At 39.1% G+C, this 22,988-nt stretch overlaps 1 protein-coding gene across 3 annotated transcripts in view; it reads right to left on the reverse strand.

The window, feature by feature from the left end:
* The window catches only part of LOC126095217 (serine/threonine-protein kinase ULK3), a 122,227-nt gene that overhangs the window by 74,945 nt on the left and 24,294 nt on the right, over positions 1-22,988 (reverse strand). For 2 of the 3 annotated variants that reach the window (XR_007521930.1, XM_049909955.1), the window contains exon 2: positions 6,364-6,515. Coding sequence is in view for 2 of the 3 variants with exons in the window: in XM_049909955.1 (XP_049765912.1) it covers positions 6,364-6,515 (152 nt within the window). In the remaining variant the exon portion in view is untranslated. Of the gene's footprint in view, positions 1-6,363; positions 6,536-22,988 lie in introns of all 3 variants that reach the window. The other variant, XM_049909956.1, reaches the window with a different exon arrangement.

The raw sequence follows: 22,988 nt of genomic DNA on the forward strand, positions 1-22,988 counted from the left end.
TGGAGGATGGAGATGTGGAGATAGGAGACGTGGACAATCTTTAAATGGCAGAGGGGGCCCAAGACCCACCTAAGGGAGCTCCTGTTTAATTTCAATGCTACTAATATGTATGCAGAGGTGGAATGTTCAGTGGTAGGATCCATAGGACCTAAAAAGTTTAAGGTTTTGTTGGACACAGAGGTGCAAGTGTCAGTGGCTACTATGAATATAATGGGATGAAGGTAGTTAGACCCACCACATTTAGGTTGCATGGAGTGGGGGATAAGGAGGTCACACCTTTGGGGTCGGTGACAGTTGACTTTCAAACAGAGAATGTCTGATTTGATGCACACACGGAGGTAGTATCATGGGAAAGCGAGGGCTATGACATGATCCTAGGAGTAGATTTCTTGCAACAACATCATGCCAAAATGGACCTTGGACAACGAACTGTGGAACTTGGTGAAATGTTAGTTCAGCTAGGGGAAACTGTTGTCAAAATAGAGCTGTTGCGAGGGGCGTTCAACATAATGAACAAACCAATTGAACTGCATACATTAGCATTAAGGCTTAATTTGCATGAGTGTGTGTCTAGTCGTACCCGGAAGTTGCTTTGGGTAAGTATGGAGTCAAATCTACCTGTGGGTACAGTATGTGTTATTGAACCATTGGAGGATAATGAAGCTTTGGGTTCACTGGGTTGTTTTGTGAAACGTAGTGTTGTACGTGTACAGGAGGGGAATGACTGGTGAGCAGTTCTCGTGAACATGGATAATTTTAGTGCTGTAGATGCGAATTTGAGGACAGGAGTTTTAATAGCCAATTTGGATGTGCCAGATGACAAAGACTGGTGTTCGAGAGGTAGGCGAAGTGATCAACCACTAACTGCCAATACAACTGCATTGTGTGACAAACTTAAGCATTTGAAAGGAGGAGAAAGAGAGCATATGGAAGAATTATTGTGGGAATTTAACGATTTATTTTTTTCACAAGGGCCGTTACCAGCAACTACATTAGTTCAACATGGGCAGATGGTATTATAGAGCATAGTAATAGTTGCTGGGGAGTGGGCATTGTCATTGTGCCTAAAAAATCTATGGATGGAACTAAGAAATACAGGTTCTATTGTGACTACCAATACCTCAATAACAAGAGAATAACGGACGCATACCCGATTCCAAACATATTGGAGACTTTGGATCACTTATGACAGTGCCAATACTTTTCTACGATGGATTTGACAAGTAGTTATCATCGGTTAGAGGTGGCTCCAGAGGATCATCCAAAAACTGCTTTCTCTACACCTGGAGGCCATTACCAGTACATCAGAACGCCATTCGGTTTGAAAAACGCTCCAGCAACATTTCAGAGGTTGCTAGACAGTGTCCTGAAGGGTTTGAAACCACAGCAGTGTCTTGTCTATTTGGATGACATTATAGTGTTTTCAAGTAGTATGGAGCAACATAGACAGTGGTTAAGGGAAGTCTTTATGAGGTTAAGAGCAGCTCGTTTGACATTGAGCCTGGAGAAGTGTCATTTTGCATTAGAAGAAGTATAATATTTGGGTCATATTATCAGTAAGGACAGAGTGCGAACAGGTACGAGGTTGGTACAGGCTGGAAGGGTTTTTCGGGAACCGAAAACAGTTAAGGAAGTGCAGTCATTCATCAGAATCTGCAATTTATATCGAAAGTTTGTGAAGGGTTTTGCAGATTTAGTACAGCCGTTGATGCAATTGTTACAGAAGGATGTGAAATTTGAGTGGACAGGAGTGTGGCAGAAAGCGTTTGACAAACTGAAAGAAGTGTTAACATTAAGTCCGGTTCTTGTGTTTCCAGATTTTGAAAAGGAGTTTATACTAGCATGTGATGCATCGAATCAAGCATTAGGGTGTGTTCTTAGTCAGGAAATTGATGGGAAAGAACATCCTGTAACCTATGCATCTAGGCAGCTGAATGCAGCAGAGAGGAATTACTCACCAACGGAGAGGGTGCTGCTTAGCGTAATCTATGGAATCACATATTTTAAATGTTATTTATATGGGAGAATATTTCGGGTAGTGACAGATCATATTGCATTGAAGTGGTTGTTGAGGTTGAAGGATCCACCCACTAGACTCACTAGATGGGCTGTGAAGCTTAGTGAATTAAACTACGAGGTGGTGCACAAGCCTGGGAAGAAGCATGGTAAAGCAAATGCACTAAGTAGGAAGGTGGCAAAAATAGAAGTCATAGGTTATGACCTAGCAGTATGGCAAAAATTACAGGACACGGACAACAATTGTAAATTGTATTGGACACAGCCACAATTAAATATGTACGACGGTCTTCTGGTCAGGGAAACAAAGTTATGGCCAAGGGTAGTAGTGCTAGCGAAACTGAGGGATGAGGTTTTAAAGGAAGCACATGATCACGTGTTATCTGGTCATGGAGGGTGTAGAGCGATGAATAGGAGTGTGGCACAGAGGTATTGGTGGAGAGGTAGGAAAGCAGATGTGGATCAGTACGTCAAGAATTGTATACTATGTGCGCAGAGAGCAGATTTGAGCCGGAAACAGATACAGCTACAACGATTACCGGATGCAAAATGTCCATTCTCTTTGCTGGGGATTGATGTCTTAGGACTTTTCAGACGAACACCATTGGGGACCAGATTCATTCTCACAATAACAGACCATTTTTCGAGGGATGTGGAGATGGTGGCTATGCCAAATCAGCAGGCACAAATGGTTCTGCAAGTGTTAGTAAACAACTGGATTTTGAAGTTTAGTGTACCAGAGACAATAATTACTGATCAAGGGACCAACTTCATGTCAGATTTAATGAAGTAATTGTGTAAATTGTTGAACGTAAAGAAGTTGAGGATGAGCATGTTGCATCCACAGGCCAATGGAAGGACAGAACGGGTACACAGAACAATTGGGAAGATGCTGAGTTTTTATGTGGATTCTCATCACCATCAGTGGGACAAGTATTTGAAGCATACTGTATGCGCATACAATGCCAAAGTCCATACAAATACTGGTTTGTCTCCATATGAGGTAGTGTATGGGTGAAAAATGCTGTCACTGTTTGATTTAGTGAAGCTACACAAAGGAAGGACTGGTGAATCTGTACGTCAATTTGCAAGGACAATTCAGGATGTTTGGAAACGGGTACAAAAGGTGAATACAAAGGCTTTGGAAAGGCAGGAAGATGCAGTAAAGCAGAAAGGAAGTTTACCACAGTATAGAGTGGGGCAATGGGTAATACTGTCCAGTCCCTACGCACAAAAAGAGAAAATGAAGAAGTTCCTCACGAGGTATCAAAGGCCATACCAAGTTGTTGAAACCACATCCCCCGTTAATGTTAAGCTTCAGTTGCTAACTAGAACAACAATAGTACACACTGGGTGGATACGGCCATTTAAGGGTTGCCTTGATATGATTCCAGGTGTGTCACAGGAAGGAAAGAGGAAGAAAGAGATATGCTAAGCACAGAGAAAACGAGGATGATAGAGTACAGCATGAAGTACCATATGTTTTGCGATCCAGAAAGTAGCAGAGTATTTGTAGGTTTTCTGTTTTCGTGTCATGTATCATTGGGTTTGCATGGAGTAATTAGGCATTGTATTTTATATGTGTTTTCGGGTATTGTGAGCCTGCTAGGGACAGCAGGGTTTTTTTTTTTTTTTTTTAAGAGGGCGAAAGGGTGATGGTGATCCCTGTCCTCAGGTCACTGAAAAGGGAAGTGTAGCATCTGATGTATGTGGAGTGCTGTTGGAGGAGCAATCAAACAAAGTTCTGGAGAAATAAATGTGTCAGAGTAAATTTTGTGGCAAAGCCGTAATAAGTATGTGTTGAACGATGTCAGAGTCGTACGATTTCCTGTTTAAATTTTTAGTTATCGACAGTGCTGGGTCAGGAAAGTCATGTTTATTGCTCCAGTTTATATAATGTAAATTTAAGCATGAAAGTAGTCACACAATCGGTGTTGAGTTTGGATCACAAATAGTGAACGTTGGAGGAAAATCTGTGTAGCTTCAAATTTGAGACACACACACGGTGCAGTTATTTTTAGCCAGAGGGAAAGAAATAGACTGTCCAAGGGACATTGTGGAACCAAAATTGAGCTTGCAACAGGTCGGGATGCATTGGATATTCTCCACCTATGAGAATTTGGTAATAGTAGCAAGTTGTTTTGAGGGGAAGTATTTGCAGAAGTGAAACGTATAGAGCTTGAGGGGAGCGGAATTTTAATCAATGGAACTAAGTGTAACATAATAGGACCAACTTTCCATCTGCCAGTGTCAATTTCAGGACTCATGCAATTGAATGTTACAGAGCCACAGGTGTACTGGCCAGAAGCCACTTTAGAGTTTTTGCCAAGGCAGAATCTGGCCTTGTTAAATCAAACTCTGGAGCCAGGTCTGTTGAGATCCGTAAACCAGTTCATTTTAGAGCAAGAGGGGCACATATCAGCCGAGCAGCTTGTACAACATGTCGCTCAGTATAGGGAAAGGCAACAGCAAATAATGATCATTTTGAGCACCTCTGTGCCAAGTGTCATCGCAGCCTTAACTTTGTTATGTGTTGTTTTCTTTCTGATCAGGTGGAGAGCTAATTCCAAAAGGGAACCAAGAGCAGTCCAAGTCCCAGTGGACTGGATACCAAGGGCGTGAGACGAGTAGGTAAGGGGATGATCGAGCAGTGGCCGTCCAGTAAGAAATTTTTACGTTTTGTTTCATGTCACAGTTTTAAGAGGGCACTAGACCACATTTAAGTTTTCTGGTAGTAAAGAAATATGCCATAGGTGCCGACCCAAACAAGTTAAGAGCTAGATAAGGGTCGACCCGGGGACTGGGTACTTCCGAAGAGGGGAATAATGTAGCAGCACCACTATTTAGGATAGGGAAAGTTAGTTTTGTGCGATATTCTGAGCACAAGTTAAGCCAGGTGTGGGCCGAATTGCACCGAGTTACACATACCAGCAGTTGCGAAGGCAAATAGAGGCCACAGGGGTGTAGAACTGCCAGACAGGGCACACACAGCAGTTTCTATGTCACAAGTTACAGGCAGAAGGGGCCCTCTGGCGCAGCCTAAGTGTTATCCATACGTGACGCGAAGTGGTGTGCTTGGCAAAACAGAGGTGCACAGACGAGTATAAATAGGTGCCGTTTTCTAATGAGATTCATTCAAGTGTGGCAGCTCTCCTGGACGGCGGGGTGTGTCACACCACCAGCTTCACACAGCAGCAGATGGAGTGTCAGTTTTCCAGTCCACGGCGGGTCATTAGTTTGACCCCCTGAGGCCAACCCAGGGTCCCTAGCCAGCCAGCCAGCAGCAGGCCACTCTTCAGCTCACTACTGGTGGCAGTCGTCTCGGCTCCCGATACACGTCAGAGACATCCTGAGGTGAGGGCCACAGATTCAGATGCTGGACTGCCGGCGCTTGTTGCCGCCGCGATCTCAGCTATGCCAGAGAGGAAGAAGCAGCAGCGGGGCCAGCCTACAGCTCCTGGTGGAGCAGCGCAGAGACAACAAGGACGGTGGTCACCGAGCCAGCCGTTGGCGCAGCCATCGTGACATCATCGGAACTCAGTGGGCCAGCCAAGGCCGGCTCGACACAGCACTGTATTACACGGGCCTCTGGGGTGCTTCCTCGACATTGCAGGGTCCTGTGATGCAGACCAAGAGGAACGAGGGCACTGTAGCTAAAAGACAATAAATCACTTGGAAAGTTCTCGTCGAGTTTTAATACGGCACCTCCTGGCACCCTCCCACTACAGTATTCACTATGTTGTTCTAGTTAACTTACTGGCATTCCTGTTTTATTTTCTTATTCCTTATTAGACCTACTTCTGCATTGCCCCTATTTGTTTTTGTATTTATAGCACTGTATTAACCTGACCATAAATCCTGTTCTTCTCGCCACTGCACTTCACTAATGCTCACTATATCTAACTTCAACCTCCCCTTTTTCTTTCTTTCTTTTTTAACATACCTACTCAATCAAGGGATCTAACCTCCACACACTGTGCTACATAATGTCAGTTTTGTTTTTCCTGATGATAACAGCACGATGAGATCATATTGGTTAAAGTTGTAAGGCCACATCATCCAGACAGTTGCCCCTGCAACTACTGAAGATGCTGCTGCACTCTTTAGGAAGCATGGGTTAGTCTGGTCGCTCCACTGATACCCCTCTGTTGCAGTTACACCTATGTTACATCTGTCTGTATCGTTGAGGCATGAAAGCCACTCCACCTCGACAAGGTCTATGGTTCATGGGGGTAGGCAGTATACACAGCATTGAATATTTTAGGTAGTCCTAGTTTTGCCCATAGCCTGTCAGGTTTTGGAACTTTTAACAAAAATGTAATACAATCTAAAATTGAGTACAATTACCTTTCATCCCACATGAAATCTTTCATTTCAACAATATTTTTATGCTTCAGGACTTTCAGCAGTGATATTTCTGTTACCAGATTATCAATGGCAGATCCACTCAGTCTAGATTTATCCACACATTTCACAGCAACTACCTCTCTTGCACCAACCTGAAAAAGAGTGGAAATTGCTGTAACAAAATACAGATTAAGAAAAATTACTTTTGGGTTTGTGTAAGTGTTTGTGTGTGTGTGTGTGTGTGTGTGTGTGTGAGAGAGAGAGAGAGAGAGAGAGAGAGAGAGAGAGAGAGAGAGAGAGAGAGCAGCATAAAGTCAAAGAAATACTTTTAGGTTACGGTTATTATTATGTAGTAAACTTACATCCTAAAATATAATAATGAAAAAGTTATCAATATTTAACTAAATCAATAAACAAATGTATCATCATGTATCATCAGAGATAATAAGCAATTTGACCATCACACTGGAATTACTCTACAAGCGAAATGGATACTTCATTTTTTTTATAGTAGATGGATGGAAAAATGATTTAAACCCCTTATTTATGAGAAGAGTGAATTCTCTAGCTGAAGTTTACTGTAATGACATAAAGACGCTATCATGGATCTGTTTTGTGGGCTAAACCCTTCAGGCACCTTACAACAGGTCTGACATAGACCACATCCTCAACCAGTGTTGAATGTTCCATAAACAAAAGAAAGCAGAATTTTGGCATTGGTTCCAAAGCACAGGAAACACTTGCAGGCTTGTGCAAAGTTGACTTACAGTTACTATTCTACAACGGGACTGATACCTGGCATTAACTGCTTGATGAAATCTAACACACACTTTATGTTCCAGTCGCAGATAAGATAAAAACCGAAAAATGGAAAATCCAGGATGGAATGTAACAGTGTTATGAAAAGGAAAGTTGCTGCTCACCATATAATGGTAATATTGTAAGATAAAAACTGAGGAGACCTTTAATAGTGTTAACAACAAATAGTTAAGGTTAACTTTTATCTGTCTACAGATTTCAAAACTGTCCCAGGAGTTGCAGTTTCCTCACAAATTGCATATCAAAAGCTCAGAACAATTGTTCTGTTTGCAAGAGGTATCTTCCACTTGTGGCAGAGGAGACATGAGTACATTCACTATGGAGTTAGCATCACCAAGATTGGGCAATGAATGAATGAACTGTGAGATGTGCTCTTCAAAGATGAATCCAACTTCACTGTGAAAATTCTCACTGTAAGTTGTTGGTGAAGTGAGCAGGCTCGATTTGTAACATAAATAAGTGACAGTCTTAATGTGAAATACCCTTTGGCTTCACTGAATTATTTTTAATTTTTAGCTCTCTGAATTGATAGGTACTAATCATCTTGACTTTGTTTCTTTCATCTTTATTTTTCAGTTTAAGAGGAGAGAGCCATTAGTGCTAGTACCTTCAAGCTATGTACTTGTAGCTCTTTCTATGTGTTTGTAACAAAGCTATTGGCCACAGCCTTCATCAGTAAAAGAGAGGTGCATGTGTGACAGACACACACACACACACACACACACACACACACACACACACACACACACACAAAAGAGAGAGAGAGAGAGAGCAAGCAAGCACATGTCACACACACATATCAGTCACAGCCTTCATCAGTAGCAGAGAGACACATACTGTTCACACACACAAGCAAGCACACCTAACACACAATTTGAACTGATGAATGTTGTGGTCGAAAGCTTTATGTAAGTGTCTTATTTCTGCCTGTCTGCAACTTGACATGTCTTCTTTATGGCAACTGGCAATCTGTCTTTTTCTACATTGTTGATATTCCACCTGGAGATCCATTGTTCAATCTGTTGTTTGTAACTTAGATTTTTTTCTAGAGTTGTGTATTTCCTTTATTCACAGAAATATCTATTTAAATTTCATTCTCATTCTCCTCAGCCAGGGTAGTGTGGTTCTTGGAAGTACAATATAATTCTTACGCCGGCCAGGGTGGCCGAGTGGTTCTAGGTGCTACAGTCTGGAACCGCGCGACCGCTACAGTCACAGGTTCGAATCCTGCCTCGGGGGCATGGATGTGTGTGATGTCCTTAGGTTAGTTAGGTTTAAGTAGTTCTAAGTTCTAGTCTCATAGTGCTCAGAGCCATTTGAACCATAATTCTTACAAAAATAAGTATCCAAGTTTGAAGACTGTCTCTTGTTATGCAATGGTATTTGTCACTTACACACACTATACGTTCTAGATGCAGTTAAGATAAAAACTGAGCAGACTTGTAATAGGATAACAACAAATAGTTAACTCTTTATCAGTCAACAGACAATGTCTACAAACTGCAAACAATAGTGACTTACAAATCCTAAAGTTATCTATTACCATCACATACTAAATGAAGGTTCTAATGTCAAGTTTATATGTTTCCAGATCGATAACAAAATAAACTGAAGTCAGTACGCCACTTTGCTGAAATCATAACTAAGTTTGCTTTGCAGCTAGGAATATTTTTCAATGTGACACCTTCCATACAAAGGTCCTAATATATTTTACATACTTTCACTCTCTGCTGCTTTACACCATAATATTATGGGGTAATGCAGCAAAAAATCAATAAAGTTTTTGTGAATAAAGTTGTATTTATTAGTCAACAAGAGCTTTTTCATAAAATAAAACTTTATTCACCACTAACTTAGATAAAAAATATCTTAAGGAGACATAAGTTATTGCAGCAGCCTATATGGTATCATTACTCTTGTGTCAATAAAAATAAAATTTAAAAAAATCCTGTGTCTCTGTCAAAAGTATTAACATAGTTAAATAATCATAGCACACCGTACATATTCATGTTCTCTGTCATAAGCTGGAGTGCACTCTGCATACTTAAAACTGTACAGACCAGCTGCAGGCACATATGTTGGGGTACTTACAGCTGCATAGTGTGCCAGGGGCATTTTTGTCTACTTGAAAACCAATTTGCAGATTGTATGAGAAAAGAATCCCTCAGCATAGACCTAAATTTATCTAATTTTATAATCAATGTCATTATACAAGTTTTATGCTGGACAAAGTAGTTTGTCACTTTACTGATGTTGGTCCTCAGAATTTTAAGAGCAAGACTCTCTGCAGTACATGGCATCTCTTTTGTAGTGGCTCGCACTGGAGCTTTCTGAGTATTCCTGTGACTAAACAAACATGTATGCAGCATGAGAAGAATAATTGTTTGAATGCCTCTGTGCGTGCAGTAATTATTCTGATCTTATCCTCACAATCCCTACGTGAGCGATACATAGAGCATTATAGTATATTCCTTCAGTCATCATTTAAAGCCGATTCTTGAAACTTTGTTAATAGACTTTCTTGGGTTAGATTACAATTATCTTCAAGAGTATGCCAGTTCAGTTTCTTCAGTACCTCTGTGACACTTTCCCACAAATCAAACAAACGTGTGACACTCCATGGTGCCCTTCTCTTCTCTTCAATATCCCCTATAGTTCTATCTGGTACAGGTCCCACAAACTTGAGCAGTTGTATGAATGATTTTTAACCAATCACCTTTGTAGACTGACTGCACTTTCCCAGTATTCTACTAATAAACCAAAGTCTACCACCTGCCTTACCCTTGATTGAACCTATGTGATCATTCCATTTCAAATTCCTACAAAGTGTTACCCTCAGATATTTGTAGAATTGGCTGATTCCAACAGCGACTCATTGATGTTACAGTTTGAGGATGCTTAATCTTTTGTGTTACGTGCGCAATTTTCCACTGCAGTATATTTAAAGCGGATCTTGTCAGGATCTGATTGAATATTTATGCATGTTCTTTCAGAAAGTACTTCGTTACAGATAACTGCATCATCTGCAAAAAGTCTGAGGTTACTATTAATCTTGTCTGCAAGGTTATTAGTATACAACATGAACAGCTAGAGTAGCATCACACTTCCCTAGGTCAAACCCAACGTTACCTCTACATCTGATGATGACTCTCCATCTAAGATAACATGCTGTGTCTTTCCTACCAAAAATCCTGAAACAAATCACAAATTTCACTTGATATCCTATATGATGTACTTTTGACAATAAGCATAGGTGTGAGGCTGAGTCAAATGCTTTTCAGAAATCAAAAAATACTACATCTACCTGGCTGCCTTGATCCAAAGCTTTCAGTATGTCACTGAGAAAAGTGCAAGTCAGGTTTCACACAATGGATGTGTTCAGAATCCATGATGGTTGGCACTGAGGAGGTTATTCTGCTGAGGATATTTCATTATGTTTGAACAATGAATATGTTCTAAGATTCTATAACAAATTGTTGTCAAGGATACTGGACAGTAGTTTTGTTGGGCAGTAGGTTTGCAGATCACTTCTACAACCCTTGTTGTAGACAGATGTGTGTTTTTTTCCAAGAACTGGGGCACGGATTTTTGTTTGTGGGATCTATGCTAGATTATAGTTACAAGAGGGGCTAACTAAGTTGTAAATTCATTATATAATCAGACAGGGATTCCATCAGGATCTGAAGCTTTGTTCAGTTTTAATGATTTCAGCATTTTCTCAACACCACTGACACTAATAATTATTTCACTCATCACTCCTGTGGTGCAAGGATTAAATTGGGGCAGTTCTCCTGGGTTTTCCTTTGTAAACGGACACTTCAAAATGAATTTAAGCATTTCATGTTTTGCTTTGTTACCCTCAGTTTCAGTTCCCGTCTCATTCACTAGGGTCTGGACACAGGCTTTAGTGCCACTTTACATATGACCAGAATTTCTTTGGGTTCTGTGAAAGATCATTTGACAATATTCTGCTATGTTAATCACTGAAGCCATCACACACTGCTCTCTTCTATCTATCTATAGGCCTATGCTTTATTTTACACCTATTGTGCAGTAAACTATATCTTTAGAAGTTTCTTTACAGTGACTGAGGTTCTCTCCATTATGAGCTGTTCTGCTGGATACATATCTATCCAGTGCATGGTCAACTATTCTTTTAAAGTTGAGCCATAGTTCTTTTACCTGCTCCTGCCCAGTGCTGAAAGTTTCAAGTTCCTCAGTGTGATGTGATACTACTGATTTTTTATCTTGTTTACAGAACATACATATCTTTCTGCTTCTTTTAGCTGTTTTTATACTCGGTAATCATTGTTGCCACAACCCTATTGAGTCACAGACAGACACAACAAAAAGACTGCCATACATGTTGAACTTTCAGCCAGAAGGCCATAGTAGATAACATGCACACATTCATGCATGCATAATGCACAGCACACAAACACAAGATCACTGTGTTGGGCTACTGAGGCCGGAATGCACGCAACTGTGGCTGATAGGAGAAGCAATCTTGGTGGTGGTGGTGGTGGTGGTGGTGGTGGTGGTGGTGGTGGTGGTGGGGTGGGGGGGGGGGGGAGAGGGTGATGCAGGGTAGGGGGGGGGGGATGTAAACTGCTACTTGCGGGAGCATGTAGGGATGTGGTGGGGTCAGGGTAGGGCAGCTAGGTTAGAGGGTTGGGGTGGCAGGGGGAGCAGAAAAGAAAAGTAGTAGAGGAGGGGGGGAAAAAAGACGGTGGGTGCATGGATACAATAGAAGACTGTGTAGTGCAGGAGTGGTAGCGGGAAAGGTGATAGGTGGATTTTCCCACAGTTTATCGGTGGCCATTCAGGCAGGCAGACATCTTATCGATTTTAGCCGTGTGACTAGGGCCTCCCGTCAGGTAGACTGTTAGCCTGGTGCAAGTCTTTCGATTTGACGCCACTTCGGCAACTTACATGTCAAATCTTGTCGATTGTCATGCCCACATAGAACACAGCACAGTGATTTCAGCTTAGTTTGTAGCTCATGTAACTGCTTTCACAGGTAGTCCTGCCTTTGATGGGATAGGCGATGATTGTGACCAGACTGGAATAGATGATGCTGGGAGGTTGTGTGACACACACCTTGTATCTACATCTATTGCAGAGATATGAGCCATGAGGCTAGGGGTGTCTTATCTCTCGAGTCACCAACGACCTCCCAGAGTCCCACTATCTGACCACAAAGAAGCCCTCATCTAGTGACCCGGTACCACCCAGGGCTTGAGCAACTGAATCATATTCTCCACCAGGGATTGACTTCCTCTCGTTGAGCACTGAAATGAGGAATATCCTATCCACTGTCCCTCCCACAGTGGTATTCTACTGCACATCAAACCTACGCAATATCCTTGTCCATCCCTACTCCACCCCTGCTTCAAATCCCTTGCCTCATGTCTCACACCCCTGCAGTAGATCTAAATGCATGACCTGTCCCATACAACCTCCCATCACTACCTACTACAATGTCACAAGTATTACCTATCCCATCAACGGCAGGGCTACCAGTGAAAGTAGTCATCTCATCTACAAACTAAGCTGCAACCACAGTCCTGCGTTCTACGTGGGCATGATAACCGACAAGAAATATATCTGGACGAATGGCCACTGACAGACTGTGACCAAAAGACAGCTGGACCACCAAGTTGCTACACACAATATTCATTGCTTTAATGCCTGCTTCACAGCCTACACCAACTGGATCCTTCTTACCCACACCAACTTTTCTCCATTATATGGGTGGGAACTCATCTTGCAATATGTCCTACATTTCCATATCCCCCATGGCCTCAACCTTTGTTAATTCCTGTCCTTCCAAGGTGTGTGTGTGTGTGTGTGTGTGTGTGTGTGTGTGTGTGTGTGTGTGTGTGTGTGTTTTGTCTACTTTAGCAAAAGGCCTTTTTACTGAAAGATCAACATGTAGGGCAGTCTTTTTGTTGTATCTGTCTGTGACTCAACATCTCCTGTATACGAGACATGGCCACAATAAAAGAATGGAAAAAAAACACTGCCTGAAGAACTCTGGAATGGACAGAATCTTTCTTTTTCATAATACTGCCATTACTCCATCCTGTATTTTTCATTGTTTAAAGATCTGAGTAGAATACAAGGGACAGAGATGCACTCTCTATAAGGGGTCCTGACTGAGAAGGGACACAATAAGACATGAAACAAAAAGAAACATGCTTCAGATCAGTCACCTAAAAGAGACGATGGAGAGGAATAGATTGACATGGCCACAATAAAAGAATGGGAAAAGAAACGCTGCCTGAAGATCTCTGGAATGGACAGTATCTGAAAAAAGGCCAATTGGAAGACTACAAACAAGATGGAGAGACCAGGAGAATGATGTGAATCAGAGAGGACTACAATGCAAGGAAATGCTCAATGACAAGTCTTCGATAGAAAATAGAAGACTGAAAGAGACTTTGTGGAGGACCTGCATTAATCAGAAATGTTTTAGGAACTAGAAGAAGAATAGTAGTTCTCTTTAATGTCAATATACTTTGTGCAATAATTTTCGAGCCAGTAGATTCTATCCTCACAGTGTAGTTCTGGAAAACCTGATCTGATTTTTTTCCTTTGTAATTTCAGCCTTCTCTCATTTTTTAAAATAATGTTTTCCATGCAACTAGTCAAGACAAACTGCAGAATACCGTCAAATATTGTTTCATCCTTTCCAAGGTAACTAATCAGAAAAACCCTTTTTGCAATACTCACTCCCCCTCCACCAAAACAAAAAATTAAAAATGCTGTATTCTTTCCCTTCCAACACATTGCAGCAACTTTTCCTTTTACTGGTACGTAACTGCCGGCTTCTATCCATTGCTTTGATTTCTGTTACCTTTCTGATGCCAAATTGGTCCATTTATCATTCAAGGTAATAAATCAGGCCACAAAATTTGATGGATAAAAATAATGTTATAAACATTGCTGAGAAAAGTATTTTTGTATTTGCTTTGTCAAGAATTAGAAAGAAAATGCCACATATCTTGCTCAAAGGTTTCTTTTGGCTAATTCTTCATGTGAAATGGACAGTATGCTTCCTTCTTATATGCCTGTGGCACCAGCTACTCTATGCAACTTTAATCAGGAATTATCAAGTATAATACCTTGTTGATGTTTTTAACTGTTGTTGAAATTTTGAGATGTCCTTCATGTAGATTGTTCCTTTAATCCAAAAAAATGTACATGATTATTTCAGCCAGTTACTAATGTGGGCCAAGGAGTCTGAATACCAACCCAATCTGTAAAACCAACTTTTCAGATGGGTCTATACAATAATATGGATGGCACAGGGTCCTGAATTTTTATCCAGATTATTTTTGGACTTCAAGGTTTTTAAATCCATCTGATATACTAGAAACATTGTCCATGTTCTCTATGTAAAATGATTCTGGGTGTAACTGTGACCATATGATGCTCAGTAGATTCCAGCATGCAGACAACTCTGAGATCAATATTGTAAACATGATATGCCAATGCTAAATTCTGACCAGAGTTGCGGAATCTAAAGGACTAAAGAAGGAAATCAGTGTCACATAATGTTGTTATGTATTCAAAAAGCTGACTCGTGGGATATGCAGGACCAATAGAGCAAATAAGGGTAAAATAAAAGTCTGTTGTTTTTGTTAGGAGGGCTGAATTGCACAGTATTCAGGTACCAGTTACTAGCCAATGATAACACGTCAGCTTGTTTCTCCTGTACTCTTTCTAGCCAATATGAAAATGATAGAGCTTAAATTCTGTAGCACACTAATGACTAAAAGCCAAACATAACTGGGAAAAGAGAAAATGGTTGGAAAAAGGAGAGCAATCACTTTAAATGAATGTCAAGATTTTCCTATTAGAAAGTGGGCTTTTATGTATGGAAGGAGAACTTCCTGTATCAAACAGACATGTGAGTCGAAGGTAACAAAAAGCAGTTTCTTTATCATGTTTGTAATTTAGTTGTGAGCAGTGTGTAGCATCTTGGTGGAGTCTTAGAAGTATCAAAATATTTTACAGAGTACTAAAAAAATAATTTTGTGATTGTACTAGATAGTTCTGTGTTGCAAAAATACATATCACTTCATAGTCTGGTTATCTCGAAATGGAATCAAGAAAAGGTTCTTAATAACTGCTGATTTCAAGATAGATTTAGCCAGTGAAGCCAACAACTCAACAAAATTCACCGACATGATTCAAATATCAAGTTTCAGTGATAATTTAACTGATTTTACTCAAGTAAATGAAATGTCAGCAACATGTGTAAATAATATTTTAACCAATTACACTTATAATGAGACAAATGAATTTTATTTAGGTTTAGGACTTTCTGATCATTGTGGTCTATTTATGGAGTACCAAAAACAACAGAACCTTGCTTAAAAAAAACATCTGCATCAAACACTAGTTCTGCACAGAAAATATGGACTTATTCCATCATAGATTAAATAAGGTGGAGTGGGCTATAGATAACAGTATTTCACGTTCTAAAAATTTTGCTTCTTTCTTGGAAAACTTCCAGCACATTTTTAATGAATCTTTCCCCCTTACCATACATCATAAAAAAAGTATGAAATAAAGTAAGTGGATTATTGAGGGAATAAAAATCTCTACTGTAACAAAATGACAGATACACAAGGAACTGAAACATGGCTTTCGTTACCCATATAAAAAATTACAAAAACACTTTTAAAAAAGTTGTAAAGGCAGCAAAAGAACTGGCAAATAATAGATTTATTTTGGAAAGTGAAAACAAATCAAAGGCATTATGGTCAGTGATCAAAGCTGAAACTAGTGACACAGCTAGAGGTCATAATATTTATAAAATCATGATAAGAGAACAAAACTACTGTAAATCCTGCTTAAATTTCTAACAATGGAAAATCCAGGATGGAATGTAACTATATTATGAAGAGAAAAGTTGAAAAGGAAAGTTGCTTTTCATAATATTGCTGAATTATTTAATGAATTCTTCATAAACGTAAACAAGTCAAACATCAATGTGGAGAATTACTCAGATAAGGTAAATTTCTTTAACACTGAGCAATTTGAAGGTGGAGTTTTCAGTACATTTAGCAAAATTACTGTAAAATATTTAGAAAGAAGAAAAACATCAGCAGCATGGGATGAGATACCAACAAAAGTGTTAAAAACAGTCTCTACAATAATTGTACAGGCACTATCTACAATAGTTAACCAGGCCATTCAAGAAGGTTATTCTCCACACACACTTAAGTACACAGTAGTCAAGCCACTATTCAAAAAAGGCACAAAAGAACACATGGTAAACTATCGCCAAATCTCTCTTCTTCCAGCACTATCAAACATATTCAAAAAGGTAGCCACAATATAAATTCGAAATTTCAAAGAAAAAATTTAAAACAAGCTCAGAAAATCAGTATGGATTTCAAAAAGGCAAAACCACAGTATCTGCTATAAACCATTTTGTAGATAAAATTAGCTCCTCTCTAGACAACTCACTGTATGCCACAGGAATTTTTTGCAAGCTATCAAAGGCCTTTGATAGTGTGAATCATTCCTTGCATTACATTACCTTAATACTTATTCCATAGATCATGAATACAACATTTCATAATGATGTAGAACATGTCAATTTAAATGAGTTTTCATTACACACTTTTTTAATTTACTTATTTATTAATTTTTGTTATAGTTACTACTTCATACCTAAAAATTCATCTGATGAGTAGAAGGCATCATCATTTAGAAATTCTTTTAATTTGTTTTTAAATGTTGGATGGCTATCTGTCAGCCTTTTAATGCTATTTGACAAATGACCAAAGATTTTGTGGCAGCATAATTAACCACTTTCTGTGTCAAACTCCGATTTAATCCAGAATAGTGAAGATCATCCTTTCTGCTAGTGTTGTAGCTAGCTATGCATTTCGCTATGATTTTTGAATTGGGGTAGGTTACTAACAACAAATTTCATAAGTGAATATATGTATTGCAAAGATATAGTGAATATACCAAGTTCCTTAAATAAATGTCTGCAAGGTGATCTTGGGTGGTCTCCAGCTATTATTCTGATTACATGCTTTTGTGCAATGAATACTCTTTCTCTTAATGATGAATTATCCCAAAATATGATGCCATATGAAAGCAGTGAATGACAATAGGCTTAGTAAGCTAATTTACTGATATGTTTATCACCAAAATTTGTACTAACCCTAATAGCTGAACGCAAGTGTTTCAGCAGATCATCAGTGTGTTTCTCCCGATTCAATTTCTCATCAGTGCACACACCCAAAAATTTTGAACATTCTGCCCTAGCAACAGACTTCTATTCAAAGTCTATATTTATCAATGGTGTTATGCTATTTACTGTACAGTGCCCTGTACATATCTTGTTTTCTCAAAATTTAGTGGGAGTCCATTTGAAGAGAATGACTTAATAAGTTTCTGAAAGACATTATTTACAATTTCCTCGGCTAATTCTTGTTTGTTATGTGTGAATACTATACTTCTATCATCACAAAAAGAATTAGCTTTGCATTTTCATGGGTGGCAAGTCATTAACACATATTACGAACAACAAGTAACCCAAGACTGAACCCTGTAGGACACAGTTCTTGACACCTCCCCAGTTAGAGGACTATTGATTTCTGTAGACTATCTGTACTGTTAATTTCAACCTTCTGCACTCTTCCAGTTAAAAATGAATTAAACTGTTTGTGCACTATCCCTCTCACACTACAACACTTAAGCTTATTTAGAAGAATTTCATGATTCACATAGTCAAAAGCGTTTGGGAGATCACAAAATATCCCAGTGAGTGCTGTTATTCACAGTATTTAATATTTGATTAGTGAAAGCATACATAGCATTTTCTGTTCAAAAGCCTTTCTGAAAATCAAATTGACATTTTCTTAGTACTTCATTTTTACAAATATGTGAAGCTACTCTGGAGTACAAGCTATTTCTACTCTGTATACTGGAAAAGTGTGGAATTAGGGATACTTTATTACAATGTTTTAAGTCTTACCTAATCAACTGAAGACAAATAGTGGTTCTATCATCATAGAGAGGAATTTTCACTTCAAAATGGAAAACTATTTAACAATGAGCACCCCAAGGTTCTGTCTTAGATCCCATGCTGTTTCTGTTTTACGTAAACGATCTACCACTTAATATTGAGTGTCATTCAGTTTTATTTGCAGATGAAACACCTGTAATACTGAAAGCAACAGTACTGACCAAATTCCACAAACTGTATTAAATACTTTAGAAAAATTAGATACCTGCTTTGATTTACATGGGTTAAAATTAAACATGGAAAACACTTAGTTAATGCAGTATAAAACAAAACAAGCAAAATTAAATGATATTCAGATAAGTTACAAAAACCATAATATGCAGCAGGCTATGTGAAATTCTTGGGAATGCAACTGTATAAAAATCTATCATGGGGCTCACATATAAAGTACCTTGCAAATAAATTAAATACCCTAGCATTTGCAATAAGGAGACTGTACAATTCTACCAGTATGGACATAAGAAAATTGGTATGTCACAGCTACTTTGAGTCAGTAATAAGATCTGGAATTGTATTTTGGGGTAACTCAAACCATATGTATCAAATATTAAAACTTCCGAAAACTATCGTTAGAAATATGCACATTGTAGGGTGAAGAAAATCATGTCACCCACTCCTAAAGAATCTAAGTATAGTAAGTGTTCCCCCTCTATACATCTATGAGCTGATTATCTTTTTACATAGTAACTTGATCTATTTGTAGCAAATAATTTTCAACATGATTACAATACTAGAAATCAAAATAATTTTATCCTACCCACCCACGGTTTAAAACTTTATGCTCAAATGCCACAGTATATGAGTATGATAATTTATAACGAAGTGAAAGGAAGAGAATTGCTCAGTACAAATTTAGAAACACTGAAAAAACCTTGTATGAGAAACTAGTGCATAACTGTTGCCATTCAGTAGAAGAATTCATGGCTGACAACCTGAAAATTTGAGCAGGAGAGAGCACTTAGGACACTTAATTTTTGTAAGAAAAACTATTAACTACTTACTCAATTAATTACCCAGTACAGTACATTACATAAATAATATAATAAGAAAAATTGTGAACCAGTTTTTTGTGTTTTGTTGAGTCTCCTGTATATTAAATCAATGACTTGAAATTGTATGTTATGAAACAATAAGTTATATTCTATTTTATTCTATCCTATTCACTCCTCTCAGCAAATGTGAGCATACTCCAGCAATAAATAAACTATTATTCCCTGCAGTATGATACATCATGTTGCAGCTAGAAATTAGATCTATTAAGGATGTCATCTGGCAGTATCTAAGCCTGTTTCAAAAACAAATTAATAGAGAAAGACAAAAAAGTGCAAAATTATTTCCAAACTAAAACAATGTGTGGTATATAGTTAATTCTGGGTGACATGTCCTACTTCTGTAGCAATACTTTCCTTCTTCACAGTTTCAAAATTATTGAAAACACTTGCCATTGAAGGAAATGTATCTTGAACAAAACCAGTTGTAACCTATTAAAGTGACCAACAATAAGCTGTTTCTGCCCAACTCAGCCATGCATTCCTCCTCCCAGCCACACAGACAGGATAAGGCCCTTGTCACTCGTATTCACAAAGGGCACAGTTGTATGACACATGGCTTCTTGCTCCGGTAAGAGGACATCCAATGTGTAGTGCTTGTGGCGTACAGATCATAGTGCAACACTCTTTAGTAGAGTGTATTTTATATTCAGACATGAGGACAGCAATTCATTTGACGACAGCTTTTGTATTTTAACTGACAGTTTTAGAACATCTGCCCATTTTTGCGTTATCTTAAAGGATGTAAGCTAGTGTTTTTGTGCAGATGAGCACAATTAAGGATGAGAGAACATATATTTGTGTAAGACTTGTCTTTCCTTGTTTTATGATATTTCAACCATATTAGTCCTACTTACATTTGTGAGTATGCACATAGTATCACTGTTGAGCATCCATAAACCACGACCACACACACACACACACACACACACACACACACACACACACACACACACACTCTAAATTGGTCATGCAAAACTAGACGTTTCCAAAATAATGTCAGCAGAGACTTCTGTTGGTTCACAGATATGAAAGCTGTTCACGGAAGAAGCTCTCATGATAAGTTAGTTCATAATTCCTTCCTTCACATACTTCCAAACTTTCCTATGAAGTATAATATATGATTCTAATGGGAAGTATTAAGTGCTAAAACAGATTTGGGTGTAATGTATCTTCCAAGTAACACTTCTTATTTTGTCACTTAGTCTTCCGCCTAAAAGTAGCTTTGATTTAAGTGACTAGTATAAAGTTTTGATGATAGTGAAAAGTAAGGTGGAATGAATCAGTGTTAGCTGATTATCATTGGGCTTTCATCAGAGAATCACCAGTAACAGCCAAGCCTTCAGGGAACTCCCTTTGTGAGAGAACAATAAGATAAATATACACTGAGGTGACAAAGTCCTGGGAAAAGCACATATGCACATATACAGATGGCGGTAGTATTGTGTGTATAAGATATAAAAGGGCAATGCATTGGCAGAGCTGTCATGTGTACTCAGGTGATTCATGTAAAAAGGTTTCCAGTGTGATTATAGCACGAGGGTGGGCATTAACTGACTTTGAACTCGGAATGGTAGCTGGAGCTAGACGCATGGGACATTCCGTTTCACAAATCGTTAGGGAATTCAATATTCCGAGATCCACAGTGTCAAGAGTGTGCTGAGTATACCAAATGTCAGGCATTACCTCTCACCACGGGTAATACAGTGGCCAATGGTTTTTGCTTAACAACTGAGAGTAGTGGCATTTGTATAGACTTGGCAGTACTGACAGACAAGCAACACTACGTCAAATAACCACAGAAATCAATGTGGGACGTACGACAAACATATCTGTTAGCACAGTGCAGCAAAATTTGGCATTAAAGAGCTATGACAGCAGATGAGCGATGCGATTGCCTTTGCTAACAGCACAACATTGGCTACAGCACCTCTTCTGGGCTCACGACCATATCAGTTGGACCCTAGACAACTGGAAAAACATGGCCTAAGCAGCTGAGTAATGATTTTAGTTAGTAAGACCCAGGGTTCAAGTGTGGTGCAGACTCAACAGAGCCTTCGACCTAAGTCATCAACAAGACAATGCGTAAGCTGGTGGTGGCTCCATAAAGGTGTGGATTGTGTTTACATGGAACAGACTGGGTCCTCTGATCCAAGTGAACCAATCATTGACTGGACATGGTCATGTTCAGCTACTTGGAGACCATTTGCAGCCATTCATGGAATTCACGTTCCCAAACAACAATGGAATTTTTATGGGTGATAATGCGCCATGCCACCAGGTTACAACTGTTCACGATTGGTCTGAAGAACATTCTGGACAATTCAAGCAAATGATTTGGCCACCCAAATTGCCCAACATGAATCCCACTGAACATTTATTGCACATAATTGAGAGGTCAGTTCATGCACAACATGCTGCACCGGCAACACTTTCAAAATTGTGGACATCTGTAGAGACAGTATGACTCAATATTTCTGCAATGGACTTCCAACAAGCCGTGTTGAGTTGCTGCAGTGCGCTGGGCAGAAGGAGGTCCGACACGATATTAGGAAGTATACCATGACTTTTGTCAAATCAGTGTAAGCTTTTAACAGTAATTCTAAAAGCTGCAACAGCTAAAAAAAAAAAATAGAGGAAAATATCCATCTTAATGACCATTATCATACTCGGCACCATGAAAAACATGAAGATTAACTGGTATCATGAACATGCTGGGTTTGCAACCTACCTCATCTGCATCCTCAGCTGCCAAGCCTCCCTGCTGAATAAAGACAGTGAATTTGATCTCAGCAAGACTTGGGATTTGTTGCATGACAGAGGGCATACTATGAGGCAGGACACGAACCCAATGAGAGTACAGCAGCAATTGAGGAATTGGAGTACAGGCCCTCTCCCCACTGCTGCTGAGAATTGAAAGTACTCCAATGAATATAAAAGAACACACCAAGGACCAACTGATTATTCCTCACCAGTCACCTGAAGGCAGCAGAGTCTCATTACTGAAAATCTGTGCAGTATCAATGGCTATACCTAGCTGAACACTGGAGAAGAATTTTAATTTAGCTATTGTAATGTCTCTCCCTCTATTTATTATCCAATATTTTACAACTGCTTTCACAGCTTCTGCTGACGGCTGTATTGCATTTTCAGTTTTCATCGCCGCAAGCTGCTTCTTTCAGAACCATGGTGAAATAGGCACAAAAAAGATCAAAGAGTAAAATCAAAATTTGGGGAACAAAATGTTGGTGAATATGTAAAGTTGTACAATTACTGAAATAATCGTGAGAAGGCGGCTTAACATAACAATTTCTTGACCATGTCTGGCTACTATTCTTAGTCCTGTCATGTGTTCTTGTATGGGTAGCAAATTAGTAATTGTGTTTACAATATGCCCACTTTAGGTGGTGGTGTTTTAAACTATGTGGATAAATGTACCGTCACTTGAGCAAATATTTTAATGCATCTCTGCAAATCACACTTAAGTATCTGCCAGAGGGTTCAACAAATCTCCTGCACAATAGTTATCTATTATTCCAATCTCAAACAGCACTCAGAAAAAACTAACATGTAAATCTTTCCATGCGACCTCTGATTTCCCTTACTTTATTACGATGATCACTTCTCCATATGTAGGTCAGCACCAACAGAATATTTTTGCATTTGGAGGAGAAAGTTGGTGACTGAAATTTCGTGAG

This window comes from Schistocerca cancellata, chromosome 8 (genome assembly GCF_023864275.1).
Source record: "Schistocerca cancellata isolate TAMUIC-IGC-003103 chromosome 8, iqSchCanc2.1, whole genome shotgun sequence".
NCBI classification, from domain to species: Eukaryota; Metazoa; Arthropoda; class Insecta; order Orthoptera; family Acrididae; genus Schistocerca; species Schistocerca cancellata.